At 44.9% G+C, this 26,918-nt stretch overlaps 2 protein-coding genes across 3 annotated transcripts in view; one reads left to right on the forward strand and one right to left on the reverse strand.

Moving 5' to 3' along the window:
• Positions 1 to 1,268: 1,268 nt before the first annotated feature.
• Positions 1,269 to 8,105, reverse strand: si:ch1073-398f15.1 (cardiomyopathy-associated protein 5). 2 transcript variants are annotated; one of them, XM_052525567.1, is made up of 4 exons: positions 7,468 to 8,105; positions 6,407 to 6,768; positions 6,026 to 6,297; positions 1,269 to 5,899 (listed from the first exon to the last, which is right to left on the reverse strand). In XM_052525567.1, exons 1-4 carry the CDS (start codon positions 7,593 to 7,595, stop codon positions 4,058 to 4,060), a joined length of 2,604 nt encoding a protein of 867 aa, XP_052381527.1. In that variant the 5' UTR covers positions 7,596 to 8,105; the 3' UTR covers positions 1,269 to 4,057. The 2 variants fall into 2 exon arrangements, with proteins under 2 accessions (XP_052381527.1, XP_052381526.1); XM_052525566.1 differs by having other exon boundaries at positions 6,026 to 6,292; positions 6,390 to 6,768; positions 7,468 to 8,098.
• Positions 8,106 to 16,087: 7,982 nt separating this feature from the next.
• Positions 16,088 to 26,918, forward strand: part of LOC127931820 (homer protein homolog 1-like) — a 40,447-nt gene continuing 29,616 nt past the window's right edge. Inside the window, exon 1 of the mRNA XM_052525568.1 lies at positions 16,088 to 17,376. Coding sequence (XP_052381528.1) covers positions 17,372 to 17,376 — 5 coding nt within the window. The 5' untranslated portion in view covers positions 16,088 to 17,371. The remainder of the gene's footprint in view (positions 17,377 to 26,918) is intronic.

A 26,918-nucleotide genomic window follows, 5' to 3' on the forward strand; every position in this document is an offset into this window, starting at 1 on the left:
AAGTCATGAGTAACCACCACGCTGCATTTCGGTCCGACTCTCTTTCTACAAACGAAGAACGCCGTTACAACCATATTGTGTCAGTCTGCTCTCATGTATTAAGTGTGTATGTTTATTCTGTGTTATTATTTAGTTAGCTAGAAAATAAATAATTAAACCAATTTGTGTAGCACTGAATCATAAGTAAGGCTGGGGTTTTTGCAGATCCAAGAAGGTTACGACTGTTCAGAATGATGATACAATAAGAGGTCATGATTTAATACGTTGACTGTTGGATGTGATAGGTAAAGACCTTTAGAGTTTAATTCGGGAGATGGTAACGCTTTAAACAACTGCTCTCGAGGTGCCCCAAATTTCTAATGAGTTAATTGTTACATGATTAATTTAATCGGGTAACAATTAAACATAGTTATTTGATTCGATAAAGAACAGTCATCAGATTAATGAAAGTAAAGCCACAACACTGCCAAAACATGCATTAGGTCAAGCGTTTTTTTAGACAAATAAAATATTATTTTTTGAAGCTGTATCATAGTAAGATCATGCTGCTGGTTAGTATCACCCCAATTATTCCTGTAGTCTATCAACGGTTATCACGGAGGTTAACAGCACTTTTCTTCAACCAACCCTAGTCGCAATTCATCAAAAGGTTTGTATCTTGGACTTGGGTTTTTGGATTGAAAGTAGCAGGGATGTGGGTTCTGGTTTTTGTGATTGTGTGACATATTGTTGCCTCATAAAATAGCTATGTGCTCACCAGGAAAGGGTAGATTCTAGTGAGTTGGCAGGACCCTGGTTTTATGGACACACAATCAATTGTTTTGCCTGTACAGTGCAATATTTGTTTCTTATAGTGTCCAGGCGTCCCCTTTTAAGCTGTTTGACCACAGTAAATGTCCAGCAACACTTTCAAACTCACCTGATTTGTATTCTAGGGACTCTCATAAGTAGACTGGACCCGGGTTCTATGGACACACTATCAATAATTTTGCCTGTACAGTGCTATATTTGTACCGTATAGTGTCCAGGCGTTCCATTTTAAGATGTTTGACCACAGTAAAAGTCCTGTAACACGTGCTATGTCCTTGCTTTTTGTTCAAACTAGACCCTGGTTTTATGGACACACAATCGATCCTTTTCCCTCTACAGTTCAGTTTGTTAGTGCAATAGAACGAAAATACAGAAACACTTTTTTTTAAACATTACATTTCAAAATATAATGCTTGAACGATAGCACCAATAAATGAACAAGAATCATACAATCAAAATAATTATATATATTTTTTAATTGTTTTTGAATATACTTTTTACCAGTAGGCCATTATTGTTATTTACTATACTTAAGCTCCAACCATTTTTCAATGTGCTTCACCTTATAATATTATTTATCTTATATATAGCAATTATCTTTAGTTTAGACTTTCTCCCATGTAATTATATATTTTGTACATAATTTTTACATTACGCACTATGCAAAGCTGCAATTTGGGGGGGATTTGTATCATCCACACAGCGTTTTACCATGGACTTTTATTTTGAAGGCAAAATATGAAAACCGGAAATCTTAATGCTGCTGCTAGGACTATAATGTTGCTTTTCAAAAATAGATATATATTATTGTAACATTTCAAATTACAATACAACAAAAAAACACAAGACATCACTGCACGTATATTTTCTCTGAAAAACATAAAATAATATTAAAAGTAGAAAAATGTAATAACAAGAACTGAGTTTCATAAATTAAAGTAAAATAAATACAATAAAGTACAGGGGTTACAGTAGTACAAACCTATGATAGAGTTGTAAGAATATATTAGTCAATATATATATATATATATTTTTTAAATTATTTACTAATTCTAGATATTTTATTAAATATTGTATTTCAAGTAAAAAAAAATGTTTTATTTTAAATATGTGTTTTTGTGTATATAAAATTTACCATGAAATTAACGACTAATTCGATAGTTTTGTTTTCATTTCATTTGATTTGAAAATGTTGCTGCCTTGACATTTGGAATTTCCTGGTGTTAAACTGCAGTTTAGTCTTTACTAGTAACTACAGTCATAAACCTCTCCTATTTCTACAATGTATTTTTAAACCGAACCTTAAACTTAACCACACTGCTAACCGTATGCCTAACCCTAACCTAAATTAAGATCTCATAAAAATGTGGATAATTTTTGTGTTTGTGGTAACTTGCGCACACCGCACAGTTGGTGCATTACCATTTCCTGACGTTCAGGTGCGGGAAAGACCGTACAAACAACAAAATGTTAACAAAATGTTACAATCTCACCTGAAACTAAAAATGAAATAAAACACGCTGATAGTGATGTGAATGTGTTATCAAAATCTCTGTTATAGCCCCATATAACACAATACAATGCAAAACCCTTTGAAAACCAGTGAAAAGCACATCAACTCTTCACAGGGGAAGATAAACATTATGAATAGGAAAATGAAGAGGAATACTACATGAATACAAGAAAGGGAGCAGGTATGCAGATCTACTTCAGTTCCTCAGATTGAGTTGGCAGCTGCTTCAGTCTTCAGTTAGAGCATCCACAACAACAAGCTGACACACAGGGAACACTTGGGGTAAACGTGTAAACTTATATTTCATTTCCTTCCATACCTCCCGTGGAATAAGAAACCTGAACATACAGTACATATCACACTATGTGTTTATGCTGCGAGGTTCTTTGCAGTGGGAGCCAATCCAAGAAGATGGTTACTAGGCCAATCTGAGAAGAGAACAGGGTTAGAGACTCGGTGTCAAGATGGGGGTTGTCAGGCTCAGGCCAAGGATGGTTATTTATAACCCTTTACAGTGAGTGGAGGCAAGCGGTGCACTTAAGACAACACACACACACTCCCTTCCTATAAGGTCATCAATGTGTATAAGAGGCTACTCATTTGACAAACCCCACCTCTCCAATCCCCCCCCCCCTTCCGTGATTAATACCTCCTATTTCTAACACACGAATACAGACACACACACACAGGTTTTTTTCAACTGGCCACCATCCATCAACACAGAGGAGATTGGATGATCTGGAGCAGCGGCTATACGGTACACTCCTCTCTCTCAGATACAAAAGGAGAGGAAAATGGGTAGAACTTTATTTTACAGTTCAGAAATAATCAGATATTTATTTAGAAATGAAATGGTTAAATGGTAATAACCTAACAGTTACCTATGAGTCTGACTGACTGCTTAATAGAGAATCTCAGTTGAAAGTGTTTAGGCTGGGCCCGGGAAACCAGACCAAAAAGTGCTACTGTGCTACGGTTTAAAAATGGTCAAATAAGCAAGTATGCATAAAAATAAATATCCAGAAAAAACAGCCTGATCTGATAGACGTAACATAGTAAATGTAAATCCAGGACACTAAAATTAGTATAATACTGTATGTTAGTATGTTTACATAAGACAGATGGTTACTTAAGGCAACAATTAAAGTAGGATGGTTATTTGGGATGATCGGTCGGCATATAGCTTGAACGTCTAGCAACCCAATGGTTGCAATTTCACATCACAGACAACTTTAGCATTTAATTAATTAGCAACTTTTCAATTACTTGGTACTTTTAGCTACTTTGCAACTACTTAGCATGTTAGCTAACCCTTCCCCAACCTTAACTCTTTTAGCTAATCCTTCCTCTAACATTAACTCTTTAACCAAACTTCTAAACTTGACCCTAACCCCTAGCCTAACTAATGTTAGCTAGCTAGCTAACGTTAGCCACTAGCCACCTAGCTAGAATTCATTACATATCATACAGTTTGAAAATTTGTAACATACTGTACATTCTGCAAATTCATAAAATATAATACAAATTGTAATTCGTAACATATCATCCACAAATTAATACATACCATGCGACCCATAACATATCATACTAAATGCAGTGTTTCGGGTTTATGTACAGAATAGTACGAAATACTCTGAGACCAGGTTGAGAAAAAATATGAAGTTCTGTAATTTTTACTTCAATTTATCATTTGACCTCTCAATTTCAAATTGCTGCAGCATAAAGCCAATAAGGCTAAAGGATGATGCATCCGCCGCCAACTTTGGCTGGGTCATTCACTGGGGCAGGAACGGAAGGAGTGGTCTGGCTAGGTCCTGTTGTAGGTTCAACTTCTAGCTTGGCTGACTCAGCTGGTTCAGCCTCTCCTTTAGCTGGTTCTGTTTTACTGTCCTGTCCTGTCAATACCGGGTCAGCCTCTGGCTTGGGGCTGTCACTCTCCTCAGCCTGAGGTGGTTCTGTGTTTCCTTCAGCCAATTCAGTCTTTTTATCCTCTGCTTTTACTGGTTCCGTAGCTATACTTGAGAGCAGCGTAATCTGGGATTGGTAAAATGAGGATGAGCCGTCAACTGGTGTTGTCATATCTTTCTCCTCCTCCCTCTGTCCTGTCTCTCCATCCCCCTCTCCTTCATCAGCAGTCTCAGCTGGTGAAGCCTTCTCTTTCTCCTCCTCCCTCTCTTCCTTCCCTCTATCTCCTCCTCCCTCTAGGATTTCAACTGGGGTCTGGGCTCGAGCCAGTGGCGCTAGTTTCAGAGAGCTCTTGTGAGGTGCAGTTGGCTTCCTTCTAGGGGGGGCTACTGGCTTTGGAGCTTCCTGATTTGTGCCACTGTCACTCAGAGGTGGGAGTTTTTGTAGTTCCACTGTGGGAGCATCATGTTTGTATGAGAGGTCTTTGTCTGTGGGGGGCTCAGTGACACTCCCCCCACCAGCCCTCTCAGAGAAAGACTCTGGGTCAGAAAGTGGTGGATCATTTAAATCTGTGACAACGCCCTGACTCTTGTTCTCCTCCTCTGTGGTTTTCCCTTCTTTAACCACTTGAAGCTGAGGTGCTTCCTGCACCGTCTTTAAAACATTGTCTGCCTTAACATGTTTGTCCTCCTTCACAGGTTCTGCATAGTTCTTTTCTTTATCCAGTGATGGGATGTACCGATCATCAGATGGAGAGGAACTGGCGTTCGTCCGGAAAAAATCTGTCATGTCATGCTCAGACTCCTGGATCTCCCCTTCTATCTCTCTATCATCAGGGTGGGAGAGAAAGCTGTCCAGCGTGTACAGTTCCTGTGCCCAAGTTCTGAAGCCTTCCTCTACTGCCGGTTCCCCTTCCAGCTCCACCATGGGAGTCTCGTCCTTCAGGACAAACTTCTCCAGGTACCCCCTGGCCTCCCGGTCTGAGTGTCTGCTGTGGAAGGACCTTTCGGAGGTCATACTCTCAGTGTCTTCCTCCTTCACTCCTTCCCTGCTGCCCACTGCCTCTTCATACAGGTCTGTGTAAAGGAAGGCCATGGCCGTAGGCTCTTCTAGCAGAGTGGGGTTGATGATTTTGGGGGGTCCCGAGGGGAGGAAGATGGGGGTGAGGACGGTTTCCTCGCTGCCGAAGAGGGCCGATCCACTCTCCTTCAGGGGGGACTTGGGTGACTTGTCTACTGCGCCCTCCTCTACTTCCAGATAGTTCTTAGAAGGCATATTGTCCATACCGCCGTAGAACACCTCATCTAGATGGTCACTGGAGATTTCTTCTCCGCTAACGCCTGTGTTGGAACCTCCCAGGTCTTCGGTCACAGGTGCGAAATCTTGGAGCTGTTCCGTCTCCTCACTCACCTGCTGGTTTTCCTCTCCACAGTCTGCTTCCTCCTCCTTCTGTCCTTCTTCAATCATGGTGGGGCCTCCTGGAGCAGGCTCATCCATCTGAGTAAATGTCTCAAAGTAGTCCATGTCACTGGTGGCTCCTCGTCTGGGCTGCTTTGCCACCGGAGCCCCAGGAGGGTCAGTCTGATCAGGCCTGGTGAGATGGGAGGAGTCAGTGTGTTCCACCGTTTGATCTCCACCCCCCACTGATGGTGCGGTGTCCTCCTGAAAAACCTGAATGAATGGATCAGTGAATGAATAAACAAACAAGTGAATGAGCAAATACATGAATGAATGACTGAATGAATGGATGGATAGACAGAGTAAGGTCTACAGATCTAATTAAATTGTGTTTGTCACCTCTTCTATGATTTCGTTACTGGGTTTGGTGAAGGTGGATTCCTCCAGGTAAGACAGGTTGTCCACCATGACTTGGCTCTCCTCCTCGTCAATGCTCACCAGCCTGGAAGGAACCATGATGTTCAGGATCTCTGAGCCTTCTGACACCAGGCGGAACAAACTCTGCTTCTTCTCCTCTTTGGGATCTGTCGTTTCCTCCTCCTCCCCATCTCCCTCTGCCCTCACATTGGGCAGGGAGACCTCAACTAGCTCTGGCTTCTCAACAAACTCACCTGAAGAAGGAAAAATATGCAAAAATGTGTCTCAATAGATTGTAGTTTGAGCATATCAGAGTTTGAGGTATTCCCTAATTTCTTTCAGTGACCTCACCTAAATCATCACCTGTGGGCAAAGGAGTCTGTCCCCGTCTGTCAGCCCGGCTCCTGCGTCCTCCTCCACAACTTATTTTCATCCTTGGCCTCCTCACCATCATTGCCTCATCCATGACAAAGGTTATTTTACCTGCTGTTCCAGATCCTAATCCAGGTGAAACAGACCTTTCATTAATGGGAAAGCAGAATTCCGAGGCGATGGTAGGGGTGGGTTCGGCTTCGGAACCCCAAGGGGTGGAGCAGCGGCTGGAGCTGGTCTCCCATTGGATGCCGCTGTCCTCGCCCTGCACGGTAACCATGGAGAAGGAGGGGTCCATCATTAAGCACTGCATCTTGGGACGCACCGCCTCATCCTGAACCGCCAACCGCAAACTGGAAGAGATGGGATAATACAGATAACATGGTGAGGTACTGGGGCAAATGTACATGTTCCCATTTTGAGGCACATCAAGGAATTATAATAAACAATGACTTGAAATAAAAGCCTTATGTATGTGACGATCCCTCTACGTCTGTCTGTCTGTCTGTCTGTCTGTCTGTCTGTCTGTCTGTCTGTCTGTCTCACTAGGAATGTGAACAAGACATGATTACTATGGATTGAACTCTGATTTATCTCGACAAAGTGGAATGCTCAGAGACAGCAATCATTTTCAATCATGTATCAAATCATTTAATTATCTCCCTAACTATTCATCCACACTAATGTGATCTCGACGAAGGAGGGGCTAAGGTTTTTTGCGAATGTACACTGCCGGTCAAAAGTTTTAGAACACCTACTCATTCAAGAGTGTGCAAAGCTGTCATCAAGGCAAAGGGTGACTATTTGAAGAATCTAAAATATATTTACATTTGTTTAACACTTTTTTGGTTACTACATGATTCCATATGTGTTATTTCATAGTTTTGATGTCTTCACTATTATTCTACAATGTAGAAAATAGTAGAAATAAAGAAGAACCCTTGAATGAGTAGGTGTTCTAAAACTGACCGCCAGTGTACTTTGGAAAAAGACTCAGATTTCACTTCTAGTAGCCTGTACAGAATGTCAGAAATTATGTAGGATATAGCTACCTGTTGCGGAGATCCTCAACCTCGTCATTGATTTGGCAGACTCCCTCTGTGATGTCCACATCATCCTCTAGCATTGTCAGAGTATCTGGATCTATCCTGATACATTCCACCATTTCCATTGTATCCATTGTAGCAGGTTCTTCTCATCTATTTTCAATGGCTTCTTATCGGCACTCTGCAGAGCAACGTTGATGACATTCCAAGTTGGAGAACTTGCTCAGAGATTTTGTGCTCAGCGTAATCTTGAAATAGAAAGAACGGCATCCAGGGTTTCAAAATGTGTCATCCCTTGACAGTTGACACTAAGTACAGGACCAATAACTATAGCTGTAAAACTATTTTTCGTGGGGGAAAAGTGTATCCTGACCCAGGGTGTGTAGGCTACCTATAGACGTCATATTCAGTTGCAGCAGTATCAGCAGAAAAGACGCCCACTTCTTTTAAAATATTTTTTTTGCCAGGTCTAAAAATAATACTTGTCACCAGCCTGTATCCATTGGCACGGTGCTGTCTGCCAGTCTGACACAACAAGGGTAGATAAGAAGGATTGAAATTGACACATGTAGAATGTCATTTAGCGGTGCATAATTAACATGCTTATTGTAATCAATTTTCTCAAAGTCCAGCACCATGGACAGCACCAGTGGTCAGAGCCTCTCTCTCTTTCTCTTCTCAGTGTGCAAGAGTAGAGTGAGCCTGTAGTCATGCAAGCCAATCAAATTCAATACATTTATTTCACATTAAAATTAGGATCATATTTCTGCCTACAGGGTCTCTCTCAGGTCTTGGTGAGACTTGAATGTCAAAGTGTCATCTGCTAATGTCCTTCCATTCGCAATGTGAAACAGATATTGGACAGGGAATATGAGACTCAAGGAGAGGGGTGGGGGTTGCTGTTGGAGCACATGACAGGGGTTCTATCTCAGATATAGTCTCCTACTACAACCGTCAACAATGTACAAACATATCTAGGAAAAGATTACTGTCCTAAAATCAGAACTGTGAAGGCAGGTAGCCTAGTGGTTAGAGTGTTGGGTCAGTAACTTAAAGGTTGCTGGATCAAATCCCGGAGCTGACAAGGTAAACATCTGTGGTTCTGCTCCTGTGCAAGGCAGGTAACCCACTGTTCCCTGGGTGCTGTGGATGTTGATTAAAGGCAGCCCCCTGCACCTCTCTGATTTAGAGGAGTTGGGTTAAAAGCATAAGACACATTTCAGTTGAATGCATTCAGTTGTAAAAATCACTAGGTATCCCCCTCCCCAATGCAGATGTTTTTATATCAAATCATTTGGATAACAATGAACTACTTTATATTTTTAATATTAGCTTTTAAAATAATTGTACTATGACTGTCTGAGAGTGGTCTGAGTTGGGAGGAGAAAACTTAAATCTTGCTGTTATTGGCAGAGTTTTGGAACTATCTTTGTTATTGGTCTATTAACCAATTTACCGCCTGGTGATATCATCAGGGAAGCCGAAACCCCCGCTCATGCAAACAGTCTGATTAGAAATTCCTGAATTTTAACTGCACTGGGCCTTTAACAATTAGGGGAGGAAACACAAAACTGAACTTAGATCGGTGTCTACGGGTAACTTCATCCTACCCTTTTAAGACCCCTGTGGGTTATGGTTGTAATATTCTCAGTTGCCTAGGAGCCTCCAGTTTAGGGAATGTGGGGAAAGGGAGTGTGAAGTATTATGTGAGGGTTTCACCAACTGGGGTGAGGGTTACGGAACACATCAGGCAGGCGTGGTGGTGTTGGACGCTAAAAACAGACAGGCACTTTTGGCCTGTCCTACAGCGTTCTCAGTTTTGACTCTTCTGAGAGGAAACAGGAGAGGAGAGGAGGTATCTATCTAGTCAGAAGAACTCTATAATGCTATGTCAACATGTTTTGGAACAGTGGAATAATCAAGGGGGGAGGAAGGATAGGAAAGGAAAGGAGGGGAGGAGAGGAGTAGGAGAAGATGAGGAGAGAAGGGTTGGGATTCTGTGACTCCACTGTGCTGACGGTAGTGATGTCCCTGCCATCCAAACCTTGGCTGTGTGCTAATTCTACACTTAATGAGTGTACAAAACACTACAAACAGCTGCCCTTTCCAGGACATAGACTGATCAGGTGAAAGCTATGATCCCTTATTGATGTAACTTGTAAAATGCTGTGGATCGTTTTCAACACCTTATATAGTCCATGTCCTGGTGGAGTGGGCAGGGCAACTCAATATTAGGAAGATCAGTGTATATCAATGTTCCCTGCTCCCTCTCTTGTCGGGTGGTCAATCAGATGTGAGGGACAGGGCATGAGGATCTTATGTTTCAGTGAAATACCACCCCCAATATCTGTGATTTATGTGAAGCCATGAACAGCCCAGGAAAATGTAATAACAGTATTTGATAATTAGCATTAACACTGAAAGATTCAACCATTTAAGATTTCAGTTATTGACCTGAGTTGTGTTTTTGACACTATCTTAGTCACGCCATGGCCATGCTATCCTCAAAGCTCAAGTCAACACTCCACCTGTATTATATTGGATGTATTATATAATGTATTATATAAGATCCACAGTGCATTCAGAAAGTATTCAGACCCCTTCCCTTTTTCCACATTTTGTTATGTTACAGCCTTATTCTAAAATTGATTAAAATATTTTTTCCCTCATCAATCTACACACAAATACCCCATAATGATAAATCAAAAAGAGGTTTTTAGAAATGTTTGCTAATTTATAAAAAACAGAAATACTTTATTTACATATGTATTCAGACCCTTTGCTATGAGACTCAAAGTTTAGCTCAGGTGCATCCTGTTTCTATTGATCATCCTTGAGATGTTTCTACAACTTGATTGGAGTCCACCTGTAGTAAATGCAATTGATTGGACATGATTTGGAATGGCACACACCTGTCTATATAAAGTCCCACAGTTGACAGTGCATGTCAGAGCAAAAACCAAGCCATGAGGTCGAAGGAATTGTCCGTAGAGCTCCGAGACAGGATTTTGTCGAGGCACATATCTAGGGAAGGGTACCAAAACATCTCTGCACCATTGAAGGTCCCCAATAACACCGTGGCCTCCATCATTCTTAAATGGAAGAAGTTTGGAACCTCGCCGTCTGGCCAAACTGAGCAATCAGGGGAGAATAGCCTTGGTCAGGGAGGTGACCAAGAACCCAATGGTTACTCTGACAGAGCTCCAGAGTTCCTCTGTGGAGATGGGAGAACCTTCCAGAAGGACAACCATCTCTGCAGCACTCCAAAAATCAGGCCTTTATGGTAGAGTGGCCAGACAGAAGCCACTCCTCAGTAAAGGGCACATGACAGCCCGCTTGGAGTTTGCCCAAAGGGCACCTAAAGGACTCTCAAACCATGGCAGCATCATGCTGTGGGGATGTTTTTCAGCGCTAATAGGGAACGTGAACTGGGATTAGACCGTCGTGAGACAGGTTAGTTTTACCCTACTGATGATGTGTTGTTGCAATAGTAATTCTGAGAGACTAGTCAGGATCGGGGGAAAGATGAACGGAGCAAAGTACAGAGAGATCCTTCCAACAGGACAACGACCCTAAGAGCACAGCCAAGACAACGCAGGGCTGGCTTCAGGACAAGTCTCTGAATGTCCTTGAGTAGCCCAGCCAGAGCCCAGACTTGAACCCGATCGAACATCTCTGGAGAGATCTGAAAATAGCTGTGCAGCGACGCTCCCCATCCATCCTGACAGAGCTTGAGGGCATTTGCAGAGAAGAATGGGAAAAACTCAGTTCCCTCCTGTACTCCCTATTCACCCACGACTGCGTGGCCAGGCCCGACTCCAACACCATCATTAAGTTTTCAGATGACACAACAAATCATTAAAATCCAGACAGAAAATATTTACACAAGAAGCAATCTAATATCACACAGTCAAACTATCAGTCGTTTAGTAAGTTCACCATTCTGCGATTCTCACTGTTAATAACAGTCTGATCACCGACAACGACGAGACAACCTATAGGGAGGAGGTCAGAGACATGGCCGGGTGGTGCCAGAATAACAACCTATCCCTCAACATAACCAAGACTAAGGAGATGATTGTGGACTACAGGAAAAAGAGGACCGAGCATGCCCCCATTCTCATCGACGGCGCTGTAGGTGAGAGCTTCAAGTTCCTTGGTGTCCACATCACCAACAAACTAGAATGGTCCAAACACACCAAGACAGTCGTGAAGAGGGCACGACAAAGCCTATTCCCTATCAGGAAACTAAAAAGATTTGGCCTGGGTCCTCAGGTCCTCAAAAGGTTCTACAGCTGCAACATTGAGAGCATCCTGACTGGTTGCATCACTGCCTGGTATGGCAACTGCTCGGCCTCCGACCGCAAGGCACTACAGAGGGTAGTGCGTACAGGCCAGTGCATCACTGGGGCTAAGCTGCGTGCCATCCAGGACCTCTACACCAGGCGGTGTCAGAGAAAGGCCCTAAAAATTGTCAAAGACCCCAGCCCCCCCAGTCATAGACTGTTCTCTCTACTACCGCATGACAAGCGGTATCGGAGTGCCTAGTCTAGGACCAAAAGGCTTCTCAACAGCTTTTACCCACAAGCCATAAGACTCCTGAACAGGTAATCAAATGGCTACCCGTACAATTTGTATTGTGTCCCGCCCCAACCCCTCTTTTACGCTGCTGCTACTCTCTGTTTATCATCTATGCATAGTCACTTTAACTATACCTGCATGTACTGTACATATTACCTCAATTAGCCCAAATAACCCAAGCACATTGGACTATCTGTATTGTGTCCCGTCACCCCCCACCTGCTACTCTCTGTTTGTCATTTATGCATAGTCACTTTAACTATACCTACATGTACATATTGTGTCACGACTTCTGCCGAAGTCGGTTCCTCTCCTTGTTCTGGCAGTGTTCGGCGGACGACGTCACTGGTCTTCTAGCCATCGCCGATCCATTTTTCATTTTCCATTTGTTTTGTCTTGTTTTCCCACACACCTGGTTTTCATTCCCTCATTACGTGTTGTGTATTTAACCCTCTGTTCCCCCCATGTCTTTGTGTGGTATTCTTTGTTTGTAAGTGCTTGTGCACATGTTGACTGGTGCGCGTTGGGTTTTGTACCCAAGTTGTTATTTTCTTGATGCCGTTGGTTTTGAAATTAAACTGCTCCGGCTATTACCTAGTTCTGCTCTCCTACGTCTGACTTCCCTGCCACCAGTTTATGCACCCCTTACATATGGCCTCAATTACATTTACATTTACATTTAAGTCATTTAGCAGACGCTCTTATCCAGAGCGACTTAATTAGCCCGACTAACCGGTGCCTGTATATAGCCTTGCTACTGTTATAGCCCTGCTACTGTATATAGCCTCCCTAATGTTATTTCCACTCTCTTTTTACTGTTGTTCAGGCTGTAACGTAACAAAATGTGGGAAAAGTCATGGAGTCTGAATACTTTCCGAATGCACTGTATGAATGCACAATCTCAACTCTGGTCCTGGAAGCCAGTTCCACTGCATTTTTGTCATTGTTCCCCTCTAATCAGGGACTGATTTGGGCTCTCGAGTGGCGCAGCAATGTAAGGCACTGCATCTCAGTGCTAGGGTCATCACTACAGACCCTGGATCGATTCCAGGCTGTATCACATTGGGAGTCCCATAGGGTGGTGCACAATTGGCCCAGCACTGTGTACAGGTAAGGGTTTGGCCGGGGTAGGCCATCATTGTAAATAAGAATTTGTTCTTAACTGACTTGCCCAGTTAAATAAAGGTTAAATAAAAGGTGGGTGCAATTACTGTAATTATCAGGTAGAACAAAAAACCAGCAGGCTCCGGACTTCGTAGGATAAGAGTTGAATACCTTTGAAGTAGATAGTATCTGAAAACACTGATAACATATCAGATACTGCAGTGTGCATGTAAAAAGGATCTGCTTTGATGCCAAAGAGAGAATGGCAATCCCCTCCTTCAAAATAGTATACATTGTATCCCCCTCATCATTGAGTTCATAACATGTCTATCTCAAGCATAGAACAATCCATTAACATATGGGCCCTGATCAAAACTAAAGGCCAATATGTCTCTGTTGTCCTGTTTAAAAGAAAACTAGTTGGAGGGCCGGAAAATTATTTTGATAACAGTAGACACTATTAACGGCCACATTTGGCACTGTCATCCAATGTCCACAAGGTGGCCACCATCAGTTGCACAATAATGCAACTTGAACAAATGTGTACACTACATCCATTATCATTCTGTGTATGCTTTTAATTTCTAGAAGGTAAATAAATGTTTCCCATTAGATAAAACACAGTAATAGAGTAGTATTAGTGTAGTAATATAGCAGCTATCCATAAAGTGGAGCGGCAGGGTAGCCTAGTGGTTAGAGCGTTGGACTAGTAACCGGAAGGTTGCAAGTTCAAATCCCCGAGCTAACAAGGTACAAACAAGGTACAAGGTACAAATCTGTCGCTAACCCACCGTTCCTAGGCAGTCATTGAAAATAAGAATTTGTTCTTAACTGACTTGCCTAGTTAAATAAAGGTTTTTAAAAAAAGTGGACCTCTGTGTGAATCATAAATATAAAGTTCTAATTATATGAAATACTATACTGAACAAAAATATAAATGCAACAATTTCAAGTATTTTACTGACTGAGGAAATCAGTCAATAGAAATAAATGCATTAGGCCCTAATCTATGGATTTCACATGACTGAGCCCCCTCCACAGCCATGGGTGGCCTGGGAGTATACTTTTATTTTTAACTAGGCAAGAGCAAATTCTTATTTACAACCAATTGTGCGCCGCCCTATGGGACTCCCAATCACATCCGGATGTGATGCAGCCTGGATTCAAACCAGGAACTACAGTGACGCCTTGTGCACTGAGATGCAGTGCCTTACACCGCTGTGCCACACAGCATTCGCTCACCAACTGGGGATCCAGGCACACATACTGGGGAGCCAGGCCCACCTACTGGGGAGCCAGGCCCACCTACTGGGGAGCCAGGCCCACCTACTGGGGAGCCAGGCCCACCTACTGGGGAGCCAGGCCCACCAACTGGGGATCCAGGCCCACCTACTGGGGAGCCAGGCCCACCAACTGGGGAGCCAGGCCCACCTACTGGGGATCCAGGCCCACCTACTGGGGATCCAGGCCCACCTACTGGGGATCCAGACCCACCTACTGGGGATCCAGGCCCACCTACTGGGGATCCAGGCCCACCAACTGGGGATCCAGGCCCACCTACTGGGGATCCAGGCCCACCTACTGGGGATCCAGGCCCACCTACTGGGGAGCCAGGCCCACCTACTGGGGATCCGTGCTTCTACACCTGCATTGCTTGCTGTTTGGGGTTTTAGGCTGGGTTTCTGTACAGCACTTTGAGATATCAGCTGATGTACGAAGGGCTATATAAATACATTTGATTTGATTTGATCCAGGCCCACCTACTGGGGAGCCAGGCCCACCTATTGGGGATCCAGGCCCACCTACTGGGGAATGGCCCAACCAATCAGAATGAGTTTTCCCTCACTAAAGGGCTTCATTATAGATAGAAATACTCCTCAGTTTCACCAGATGTCCGGGTGGCTGGTCTCAGATGATCCCACAGGTGAAGAAGCCGGATGTGGATGTCCTGGGCTGGCGTGGCAACACGTGGTCTGCGCTTGTGAGGCTGGTTGGACGTACTGCCAAATTCTCAAAAACAATGTTGGAGGCAGCTTATAGTAGAGAAATTAACAATTAATTATCTGGCAACAGCTTTGGTGGACGTCTCTGCATTCAGCATGCCAATTGCACACTCCCTCAAAACAGAACACATCTGTGGTATTGTGTAGTGTGACAATCTGCACATAATAGAGTGATCTTTAATTGTCCCCAGCGCAAGGTGCACTTGTCTAATGATTATGCTGTTTAATCAGCTTCTTGATATACCACACCTGTCAGGTGGATGGGTTATCTTGGCAACGGAGAAATGCTCATTAACAGGCATGTGCATATAGGATCTCTGTATTTCAGCTGGTAGAGCTGGTAGAGCATGTCTCTTGCAGTTCAAGGATAATAGGTTCAATTCCCGGGACCACACAGATGTTTAAGTCGCTTTGGATAAAATAGTCTGCTAAATAGCATATACCTAGCTATCTTTTATTTCAGCTCATGAAACATAGGACCAAGACTTTACATGTTGCATTTATATTTTTGTTCAGTATAATTCGAAGGAATTAAAGATCTGTGCATTGGGCTGAAATTTTGATGCGATTCACTCTATCTTCAAAAAACATACCACAGTAAAAGACTTGAATGGAATACTGCATTTAATGTTTATTACAGGATTATTATGGGTTACATAATAAACTGCAGGTTGGTAGGTGTTGCTACACTATTTGACAGTTGCTAACCGGAAGTGACGGACATATTTATCGCGCATTACGTCATATTTCGAAGGATACGGTGACTTCTGTGCGAGGACGGCGTGATGACGTAGGCCAATTTAATGCTTGAGGATGGGTAGAGATGGTGCTTTCAGGACAACTTGGAATTCGGAATAAACGGGTCAAATCATGACGTCAGTGGTCTTCAGGTCGAAAAGTCACAGCTCGAGAAAGATACCCGAGTTCCCGACTTACAATTCTAAGTTGGATGACCGTTGAAAACGATTTTTCCCAGACGGAGCTCGATTTTTTTCCGAGTTCCCAGATGTCTTGAACGCACTGAAGTCTGAGATTTCCGAGTTCCCAGATGTTTTGAACGCGACAAGAGATGTGATGAATGGGATGAGAGGAGAAATCAGAGACTACACAAACAGACGGCTGAAGAAGTGAGGCGTTCGATGGAGCGAAAAGAGGTCGTGATTTGGCATTTGAGATCTCTGTCTGATAAATAATATCAACGAACTGGCAATCGTTCATATTTAAACATAATTTACCATAGCATTTCATATTCGCCCGGCATCTTAGATGCTAGCTGCTTGTCTGATTTGGTACTAGAGATGGTGGAGCCATGAGAATGCACCAAGTCTTTCCGCGAAAACAGATGGGAGATGAAGCCTACTCGACAAAAAAACATATTCCCCTGTAGCTAAAAATGAGTTTATTATTGTTGCAGATGTATTTATGATGTTAGTGCCATGCAATGATGCGTTTGATAAGCTGTAGTAGAATAGCTGCTGGAGGAATTTTGATGGCACTTACGACGCCAGGGAAAGAGGCAACGAGTAAATTGTGCTATTTTGAACAGTCGGGCCTTACAAAGTGACATGCAGGAATGAATGTTCAGCATTTTTCTCGCCCGAGGATAACTGTATGCGGTGCAGGCAGCTGGTCACATTGAAAGCGGCGGTGTCTTTGGAGAGTAGCGAAATACAAGGCAGCGGAGAGGAGCGCCGAGCTGTAATACATAAGTCCGTCTAGAACCAAGTGGATATTTTAAGACTATTTTAGCAGGCAAGATAAGATTTTCCTCTGCCAATATTAATGCAAGCGGTCCCTATTTACCTGCCTTATAAGTGTAAAATGAGGTTCGCGCTACATGGGAATTAAAAACTGTTTCTGTCAATCATGTATGTGGTCCTTGGTAGCCAACATTAGCTTAGCTGCTATCGTCGTTGAGCATGATTGAAAAGTGCATATCATTTATCTAACGTCAACACCGATGTTTTCGATCCTCATGCATGCACCGACACGTTTGTTTGGGAGTGCTTTCAACCAACACCCACAGCGTATAACAGACGAACAGGCTATGTCGGCGTGAAGGGAACCACACTGACTATCTCGAGTACCCCGTCAAGCCATAGCCGTCAACAGCGTTGTGAAGAACCGATTATTGGAGAGGAAAACACAGTAGCCTGTTCATTCCCGCGTTGGAGCCCTCGGCGACCACGGCCTGAATCCCTTCGATTAACCGACCAAGCAAAATGGGGTACGTATCGCGCAATGTAGTGCCATTTTTATCCTGTACTAATCTTCCCTGACTAGAATTGTGTTCATGGGAGGTGTTATGATTCCGATGAAGCCTGGTTTGTTTCAAGATAAATACGCGTGGGTAGAAGGTTGAGAGCAATATGCTGGCAGGCTACATGGGTTTACCTGAAGTTGGCTTGCATTACTATGCCAGGCTCACCATTTGTCCATGGCCTGAGCTATAGCTTCCAAATGCCTACTGAACAATGTATCAAACACTGGTGAATAGGCTATTCCTCCGTTATTCTAAGATAGGCCACCTAAAGCATGTTTTCGGTTTTTATTTCAATACATTAGAGTACGTTTAGTATGTGTTTAGTATGTGGTGTCATTGGAAAACTATAATCTCATCCAGTACTGGAGGGACGGCCTTGTGATGGGGTTGCACTGTCTACATTAACATTTATCAATCATTTCACAAGTTTGTTTAAGATTTGTTCTACTGCCTGAACAAAAGCTATAATATCTACCATAGAAGTAGATCATACTGTGGCATAATATGCCTGTCATACTTTCTGCAGAAATACTGACACCAGAAAGTAACCCAGACGTCATGAAGTGTATTTACAGTTCAGACTAAACACCTTAATATGGAACCCCCCTCCCAGAAGATCCTGTTCTCTTTTCCAGCCTTTGCCTGGCAATCCGACTGTGATACCGCAGGTCTGAGAGTAGTGCCATACATTTGTTTGGGAAGCCAGAAAATGGAATATAATATATCTTAAACTTCCTCGACCTGTCGTCTCGGCAGTTTTGTGGTTTGTAATTTGAGAAAACATATCTACAGGAAGCTATTATTAAACCGATGTTTCCAAACGCTGGTAGTGCAGTCACCTGGCACATACGCAAAACCATGTAAACCCCTGCAAGACTTGGGTTATGCATGTCCTTCTGTCTTGTGCACATTCTTCAGGTGGTGAGCAAACAAATGGTGATAGCCACACACAGAGACCTGCGTTTTGAAGTCGGTTTCATTATACATCCCTGTGGATGTTTTGTCTAAAATTTCTGGCCACAAAAGTACTAAATCAGAGGACAGCCGGTAAAGTTCAAATGGAATTTTATTCAACATTTGCGACAGACATGTAGGTTTTTGTCAATACAAATGAACTTGACTCTGTTGTCTGAAGGACAGCATAGGAACGTCGGGACTAATCAAGTCCTAACCCCAGCCGGTGGGTCTCACCTGATGCTTAGACATACACCTATACCTACACAACAAACTCACTTTGTTGTTGAATATGGACTAAACCTGACTTTAGACCATCTGAGATTAAATGAGAAGAAAGTTGAATTCAGGGGTGAACTGCTGCGCCATACAGCATCTCACTAACCTTAAATTCCTAGTCTATGATCCAGTTAGGACTCGATATCTCTGACAAAAAAAATGAGAAGAATGCATCTTTCTTCAAAGTGTGCCCTTATCTTAAATGAAGCCTCTCAGTGTGTTGGCTGTTAAAGTGTTTTAGTGCAGGGATTCTGTTCTGCATAATGTATTAATGTAAACCAGGATGAAACTTGGCACCTCAGCAGCCTACAGTACTCAGGATGTGTCATAAACAGTCTGATATATTGGGCTAATAATCATTAGTGTAGATGGATTGAAATAGGGAGGTTTCAAGAGTGTGTTAGAATAAATGTTATTTGGCATAATTTTAAAACTATTCTCAGGGTTAAATGTTGCACAAATGATTTCACAAATTCTGATTCATCTCCCATCAACTGAACCAACTCATTGTCTGCCCTTATCTGGTTCAACAACTTCAACCACAACCTTGACTAGCCTATGTGGTGCATTTACGCTGACACTCGTCAGTTTTTAAAGCTGCAATCTGCAGTTAAAACAACAAAGCCCCACCCGTTTCAGTAAAAAGCTGAGGGATGGGGCTGGAGAAATGTAACCACTCAAATTCATCAACAGCACTATAGATGAAAAGACTGATCATCTATGATATAAAAATGATAGTTTTAACCACGTTTTGAGGCTATATAGTGTTTGGTTACAGTACATTTACTTTGTTTATAAATATTGAAGTAAAACAGGCTTATATTTTGGGTTCTGATGGAGTACGACAGCTGAACTAAGCTCATGAGGCATTTATAAGTTCTATTCATCAAGAACCAATGGGTACATATCATTAATTCACAAGTCCAAAAATGGATGAAACTACTGCAGATTGCAGTAGATTGCTCCTTTAAGGACTGCCTGTCCTGCGCCAACCATTAAAACTTCCCTCCCTGTCCTCAGACTGAGGTGCCAGTGTTGGACAAGGAAGTTACTGTGAGACTAAGTGGAGGGTCAAAGTCAGGACACTTTGTTTTGGAAGCATCACTGCTGTGTCCTTACTCAAAACCCAGACATCACAACCAGACTCTGACTGACCAGAGTCACAGTAGCCCTGCCCTGTTTCAATCTTACTCCTGTCTAATGGCAGTGGGAAGCTGAGAATGCAGAATGGTAGCTTATGCACTGGGCATTTCCATCATAAAAGGACCCATGAGCAGTGAGCACCAACATGTGAAGTTCCAAAATGTAGGGATACATAAAGGCTTTGATTTCTGTGTGATTTTCTGTGGAGTTGCCCCACTTTTAAAACATAAAGTACAGTTTCATTGAGGAAACACGAAAAGATTGCAGTGTGAAGGTATTAAGAAGAACCTCCTAGCAGATCCCTCCTGAGTTCTACACATGGCAGTGTTCCCAGAGGTAGAGGGAGGATAGATCTCCTACTCTCTAGTCTGAGTGGATGGACCCAGTAGAATCCCCAACCTGAGAGAGATGGAGCCAGAGAGTTAGCAAGACCGAGGGCGTGGGGAGAGATGGAGAGTGAGGGAAAGAGAAATAAAGAAGGGCATATGGAGAGGTAGAGAGAGTGGGCGATGGCCAGCCCAGTGAGATCCAGAGAGCCACGAAGAGAGAGGAAGAAGTGGGGGAGTGTGTGTGAGAGGGTGGGCTGCTGTGGCCAATGCAGTTAGTAGGGGAAAGCCAGACATCTTCACTGGGCTCCAGCTGTCAATACTTCCCTGGAACCTGAGTTAACAACAGGAGCAATGGAGAGAGAGACGAGGAGAGAGAGAAGTCTATGACAAGAGAGCGAGAGATTTCTCCTTTCTCTAATCACATTACTACTATTCCATTTTTTACGGTTGTTGTTGTCATTATCTCAATTTGCTTTAGCAACAGTGGCCCTGTCATTAATGCTAATAAAGCTGATCTAAATCTGAGAGGGATCAGAAGAGTCCACGCAAACCACAAACCACCCTCCATATGTGTGTCACCAGAACACAAGCCCTAGCATATGGGTATTTTAAGCCAGAGGTTGCACCAATACTCCTGTGTGTATCCACAGACCAGGCCTTAGCCTAGCATATGGGTATTTTAAACCTCAGGCAGCGCCAAGCAAAGACCACACACTCCCTCTGTGAGTAGGTTTTACCCGTATGGGACACGCTGCCTTGTGATTGGCTTAGAGAGCCTGTGGGAGGGAGAGAGGGGGTTAGAGGATGCTCACAGATCCTGACCGGCCCTGAGTCACATGGGTGTTGCCTTGGCAACCAGGCAGCAGCTAAGTTTGTAATGCAGGCAAGCAGGTTTTTTTTATTTTGTGAGTGGTGGCGTTCCAACCTGTCTTTTACACAATCACACTGCCTAGTGCAGATTATCACATCTCATAATGCCTGTAGAAGTGTTTTAACAACATCTCAGGAACCACAATGATATTATATAGTAATCGTTTAAACATTATAGTAAAACCTTTCTGAAAACAACTTGGTTCTTAGCCTTCATCTCTATGAAGACTGACTGTGAAAGGGATCCCAGACAGACTGACAGACATGTCAGGTGAGGATGAAAAGGACCTAAGCAGGTTGGCTCCTCTTCAAGGCTTCTCAATATGCCCTCTAGTCTGGGAAGCAGAGGAATACGAGGAGGAGCACTGTCCTGGAGAGAGAGGTTACTTGAACATTACTGACCACACACACACACACACACACACACACACACACACACACCGATAAAGGTCCGTAATTGGAGTCTGCACCAGGGTGCTTTCCCCTTTGGCCACAGACAGTACCTGCCTTTGACAACTTCTATGCAAACAGAAATCTCTGTGTGTATGTGTGGTGGTAAGTGGAGAACTGCTGATTTGATAACATCTGCGATCGGATTCCTCTGGCATAGCACTCGTCATTGTGCCCCGCATGCCACACAACTGTCCATTGTGGGAGGGATTAGAGGCTAACAAACAAACACACACACACACACCTGGCCACTGATGTACTGATAACAGAAAAACTTTGCTTTAATTAAGCAAATGTTGCTCCAGGAGGAAGTGGGTGTAATGGCATTTGATGCCAGTAAGATTAGTCTGAATGAAAATCAGATTGATAGATTGCAGAACTGTCATGTTATTGCAGATGTGTCATGTTACAGGAAGAGACTCCCTAAACGAACAAACCCTCATTTCAACACAACAAGCAGTGGACTTGGAGAGCGTTCAGTGAGGTGAAATTAGGAATAGCGAGAGACATGGTAATGGAAAACTACAAGGAAGGACATGGGTTAGTAAACTCTTTTTCAGAACTCTGTCTTTTCAAAGATAATTAGTAAAAATCCAAATAACTTCAGATCTTCATTGTAAACGGTTTAAACAGTGTCTCCCATGCTTGTTCAATGAACCATAAACAATTCATGAACATGCACCTGTGGAATGGTCATTAAGACACTAACAGTTTACAGACAGGTAGGCAATTAAGGTCACAGTTATGAAAACGCAGGACACTAAAGAGGCCGTTCTACGGACTCTGATAAACACCAAAGAAAGATGCCCAGGGTCCCTGCTCATCTGCGTGAATGTGCCTTAGGCATGCTGCATGAGGACTGCAGATGTGGCCAGGGCAATAAATTGCAATGTCCGTACTGTGAGACGCCTAAGACGGCGCTACAGTGAGACAGGACGGACAGCTGATCGTCCTCGCAGTGGCAGACCACGTGTAACAACACCTGCACAGGATCGGTACATCCTAACATCACACCTGCGGGACAGGTACAGGATGGCAACAACAACTGCCTGAGTTACACCAGGAACGCACAATCCCTCCATCAGTGCTCAGACTGAGAGAGAGGCTGGACAGAGGGCTTGTAGACCTGTTGCAACAACGCCACCTATGGTCCCAAACCCACCATCGCTGGACCAGTCAGGACTGGTAAAAAGTGCTCTTCACTGATGAGTCACGGTTTTGTCTCACAAACAGGGGTGGTCGGATTTGTGTTTATCGTCGACGGAATGAGCGTTACACCGAGGTCTGGAGCAGGATCGATTTGGAGGTGGAGGGTCCGTCATGGTCTGGGGCGTTGTGTCATAGCATCATCAGACTGCGCTTGTTGTCATTGCAGGCATCTCCACGCTGTGCTACAGGGAAGACATCCTCCTCCCTCATGAGGTACCCTTCCTGCAGGCTCATCCTGACATGACCCTCCAGCATGACAATGCCACAAGCCATACTGCTCTTTCTGTGCATGATTTCCTGCAACATAGGAATGTGTTCTGCCACGCCCAGCGACGAGCCCGGATCTCAGTCCCATTGAGCACGTCTGGGACCTGTTGGATCAGAGGGCTAGGGCCATTCCCCCCAGAAATGTCCGGTGCCTTGGTGGAAGAGTGGGGTAACATCTCACCGCAATAACTGGCAAATCTGGTGCAGTCCATGAGGAGGAGATGCACTGCAGTACTTAATGCAGCTGATGGCCACACAAGATACTGCCTGACACATTATTCCAGTTCTGTTCGTCACATGTCTGTGCAACTTGTTCAGTTTATGTCCCAATTGTTGAATCTTGTAATGATCATACAAATATTTACACATGTTAAGTTTGCTGAAAATAAACGCAGTTGACAGTGAGAGGACGTTTATTTTTTTTGCTGAGTTTAGTAGTGATGCACCGATATGACATTTTTGGCCGATACTGATATCCAATATTTTCCCTGCCAAAAAACAAGAAACCTATAGACTATATTTAACATTTTAGCTGCCTTTTTAAGAATTCTAGTACAGTTAAATAGTTAGAAACACACACACTGACCAAAAAGCAACACATGTTGGCATTTACGTATGTCCCAATTACCAGTAAAACACAATCTGATCTTATTTCTTTCACTTACTTGCTGTGCTGTTTCTTTGTTCAGTCTCCACCAGGATTTGTCAAGCAGTGAATTTTCAGCTCTGTCTGTCCGTGGTCTCTCTTCCTCGGAGCGCACGGTCACTGTGTCTATTTCTATCTTGTCCAGCTGTGTCTGTCCGTGGCCTCTCTTCCTCGGAGCGCACGGTCACTGTGTCCATGTCTATCTTGTCCAGCTCTGTCTGTCCGTGGCCTCTCTTCCTCGGAGCGCACGGTCACTGTGTCCATGTCTATCTTGTCCAGCTCTGTCTGTCCGTGGCCTCTCTTCCTCGGAGCGCACTGTCACTGTGTCCATTTCTATCTTGTCCAGCTGTGTCTGTCCGTGGCCTCTCTTCCTCGGAGCGCACGGTCACTGTGTCCATGTCTATCTTGTCCAGCTCTGTCTGTCCGTGGCATCACTTCCTCGGAGCGCACTGTCACTGTGTCCATTTCTATCTTGTCCAACTGTGTCTGTCCGTGGCCTCTTCCTCGGAGCGCACTGTCACTGTGTCCATTTCTATCTTGTCCAACTGTGTCTGTCCGTGGCCTCTTCCTCGGAGCGCACTGTCACTGTGTACATTTCTATCTTGTCCAACTGTGTCTGTCCGTGGCCTCTTCCTCGGAGCGCACTGTCACTGTGTCCATTTCTATCTTGTCCAGCTCTGTCTGTCCGTGGCCTCTCTTCCTTGGAGCGCACGGTCACCGTGTCCATTTCTATCTTGTCCAGCTCTGTCTGTCCGTGGCCTCTCTTCCTCGGAGCGCACGGTCACTGTGTCCATTTCTATCTTGTCCAACTGTGTCTGTCCGTGGCCTCTCTTCCTCGGAGCGCACTGTCACTGTGTACATTTCTATCTTGTCCAACTGTGTCTGTCCGTGGCCTCTCTTCCTCGGAGCGCACGGTCACTGTGTCCATTTCTATCTTGTCCAACTGTGTCTGTCCGTGGCCTCTCTTCCTCGGAGCGCACGGTCACTGTGTACATTTCTATCTTGTCCAACTGTGTCTGTCCGTGGCCTCTCTTCCTCGGAGCGCACGGTCACTGTGTCCATTTCTATCTTGTCCAACTGTGTCTGTCCGTGGCCTCTCTTCCTCGGAGCGCACGGTCACTGTGTCCATTTCCATCTTGTCCAGATCTGTCTGTCCGTGGCCTCTCTTCCTCGGAGCGCACGGTCACTGTGTCCATTTCTATCTTGTCCACTGTGTCTGTCCGTGGCCTCTCTTCCTCGGAGCGCACTGTCACTGTGTACATTTCTATCTTGTCCAACTGTGTCTGTCCGTGGCCTCTCTTCCTCGGAGCGCACGGTCACTGTGTCCATTTCTATCTTGTCCAACTGTGTCTGTCCGTGGCCTCTCTTCCTCGGAGCGCACTGTCACTGTGTACATTTCTATCTTGTCCAACTGTGTCTGTCCGTGGCCTCTCTTCCTCGGAGCGCACGGTCACTGTGTCCATTTCTATCTTGTCCAACTGTGTCTGTCCGTGGCCTCTCTTCCTCGGAGCGCACGGTCACTGTGTCCATTTCCATCTTGTCCAGATCTGTCTGTCCGTGGCCTCTCTTCCTCGGAGCGCACGGTCACTGTGTCCATTTCCATCTTGTCCAGCTCTGTCTGTCCGTGGCCTCTCTTCCTGTCACTGTGTCCATTTCTATCTTGTCCAGCTCTGTCTGTCCGTGGCCTCTCTTCCTCGGAGCGCACGGTCACTGTGTCCATTTCTATCTTGTCCAGCTCTGTCTGTCCGTGGCCTCTCTTCCTCGGAGCGCACGGTCACTGTGTCCATTTCTATCTTGTCCAGCTCTGTCTGTCCGTGGCCTCTCTTCCTCGGAGCGCACGGTCACTGTGTCCATTTCTATCTTGTCCAGCTCTGTCTGTCCGTGGCCTCTCTTCCTCGGAGCGCACGGTCACTGTGTCCATTTCTATCTTGTCCAGCTCTGTCTGTCCGTGGCCTCTCTTCCTCGGAGCGCACGGTCACTGTGTCCATTTCTATCTTGTCCAGCTCTGTCTGTCCGTGGCCTCTCTTCCTCGGAGCGCACGGTCACTGTGTCCATTTCTATCTTGTCCAGCTCTGTCTGTCCGTGGCCTCTCTTCCTCGGAGCGCACGGTCACTGTGTCCATTTCTATCTTGTCCAACTGTGTCTGTCCGTGGCCTCTTCCTCGGAGCGCACTGTCACTGTGTCCATTTCTATCTTGTCCAACTGTGTCTGTCCGTGGCCTCTTCCTCGGAGCGCACTGTCACTGTGTACATTTCTATCTTGTCCAACTGTGTCTGTCCGTGGCCTCTCTTCCTCGGAGCGCACGGTCACTGTGTCCATTTCTATCTTGTCCAACTGTGTCTGTCCGTGGCCTCTCTTCCTCGGAGCGCACTGTCACTGTGTACATTTCTATCTTGTCCAACTGTGTCTGTCCGTGGCCTCTCTTCCTCGGAGCGCACTGTCACTGTGTACATTTCTATCTTGTCCAACTGTGTCTGTCCGTGGCCTCTCTTCCTCGGAGCGCACGGTCACTGTGTCCATTTCCATCTTGTCCAGATCTGTCTGTCCGTGGCCTCTCTTCCTCGGAGCGCACGGTCACTGTGTCCATTTCCATCTTGTCCAGCTCTGTCTGTCCGTGGCCTCTCTTCCTCGGAGCGCACGGTCACTGTGTCCATTTCTATCTTGTCCAGCTCTGTCTGTCCGTGGCCTCTCTTCCTCACGGTCACTGTGTCCATTTCTATCTTGTCCAGCTCTGTCTGTCCGTGGCCTCTCTTCCTCGGAGCGCACGGTCACTGTGTCCATTTCTATCTTGTCCAGCTCTGTCTGTCCGTGGCCTCTCTTCCTCGGAGCGCACGGTCACTGTGTCCATTTCTATCTTGTCCAGCTCTGTCTGTCCGTGGCCTCTCTTCCTCGGAGCGCACGGTCACTGTGTCCATTTCTATCTTGTCCAGCTCTGTCTGTCCGTGGCCTCTCTTCCTCGGAGCGCACGGTCACTGTGTCCATTTCTATCTTGTCCAGCTCTGTCTGTCCGTGGCCTCTCTTCCTCGGAGCGCACGGTCACTGTGTCCATTTCTATCTTGTCCAGCTCTGTCTGTCCGTGGCCTCTCTTCCTCGGAGCGCACGGTCACTGTGTCCATTTCTATCTTGTCCAGCTCTGTCTGTCCGTGGCCTCTTCTTCACTGTGTCCATTTCTATCTTGTCCAGCTCTGTCTGTCCGTGGCCTCTCTTCCTCGGAGCGCACGGTCACTGTGTCCATTTCTATCTTGTCCAGCTCTGTCTGTCCGTGGCCTCTCTTCCTCGGAGCGCACGGTCACTGTGTCCATTTCTATCTTGTCCAGCTCTGTCTGTCCGTGGCCTCTCTTCCTCGGAGCGCACGGTCA

The sequence above is a fragment of the Oncorhynchus keta genome, chromosome 9 (genome assembly GCF_023373465.1).
Source record: "Oncorhynchus keta strain PuntledgeMale-10-30-2019 chromosome 9, Oket_V2, whole genome shotgun sequence".
NCBI lineage: Eukaryota > Metazoa > Chordata > Actinopteri > Salmoniformes > Salmonidae > Oncorhynchus > Oncorhynchus keta.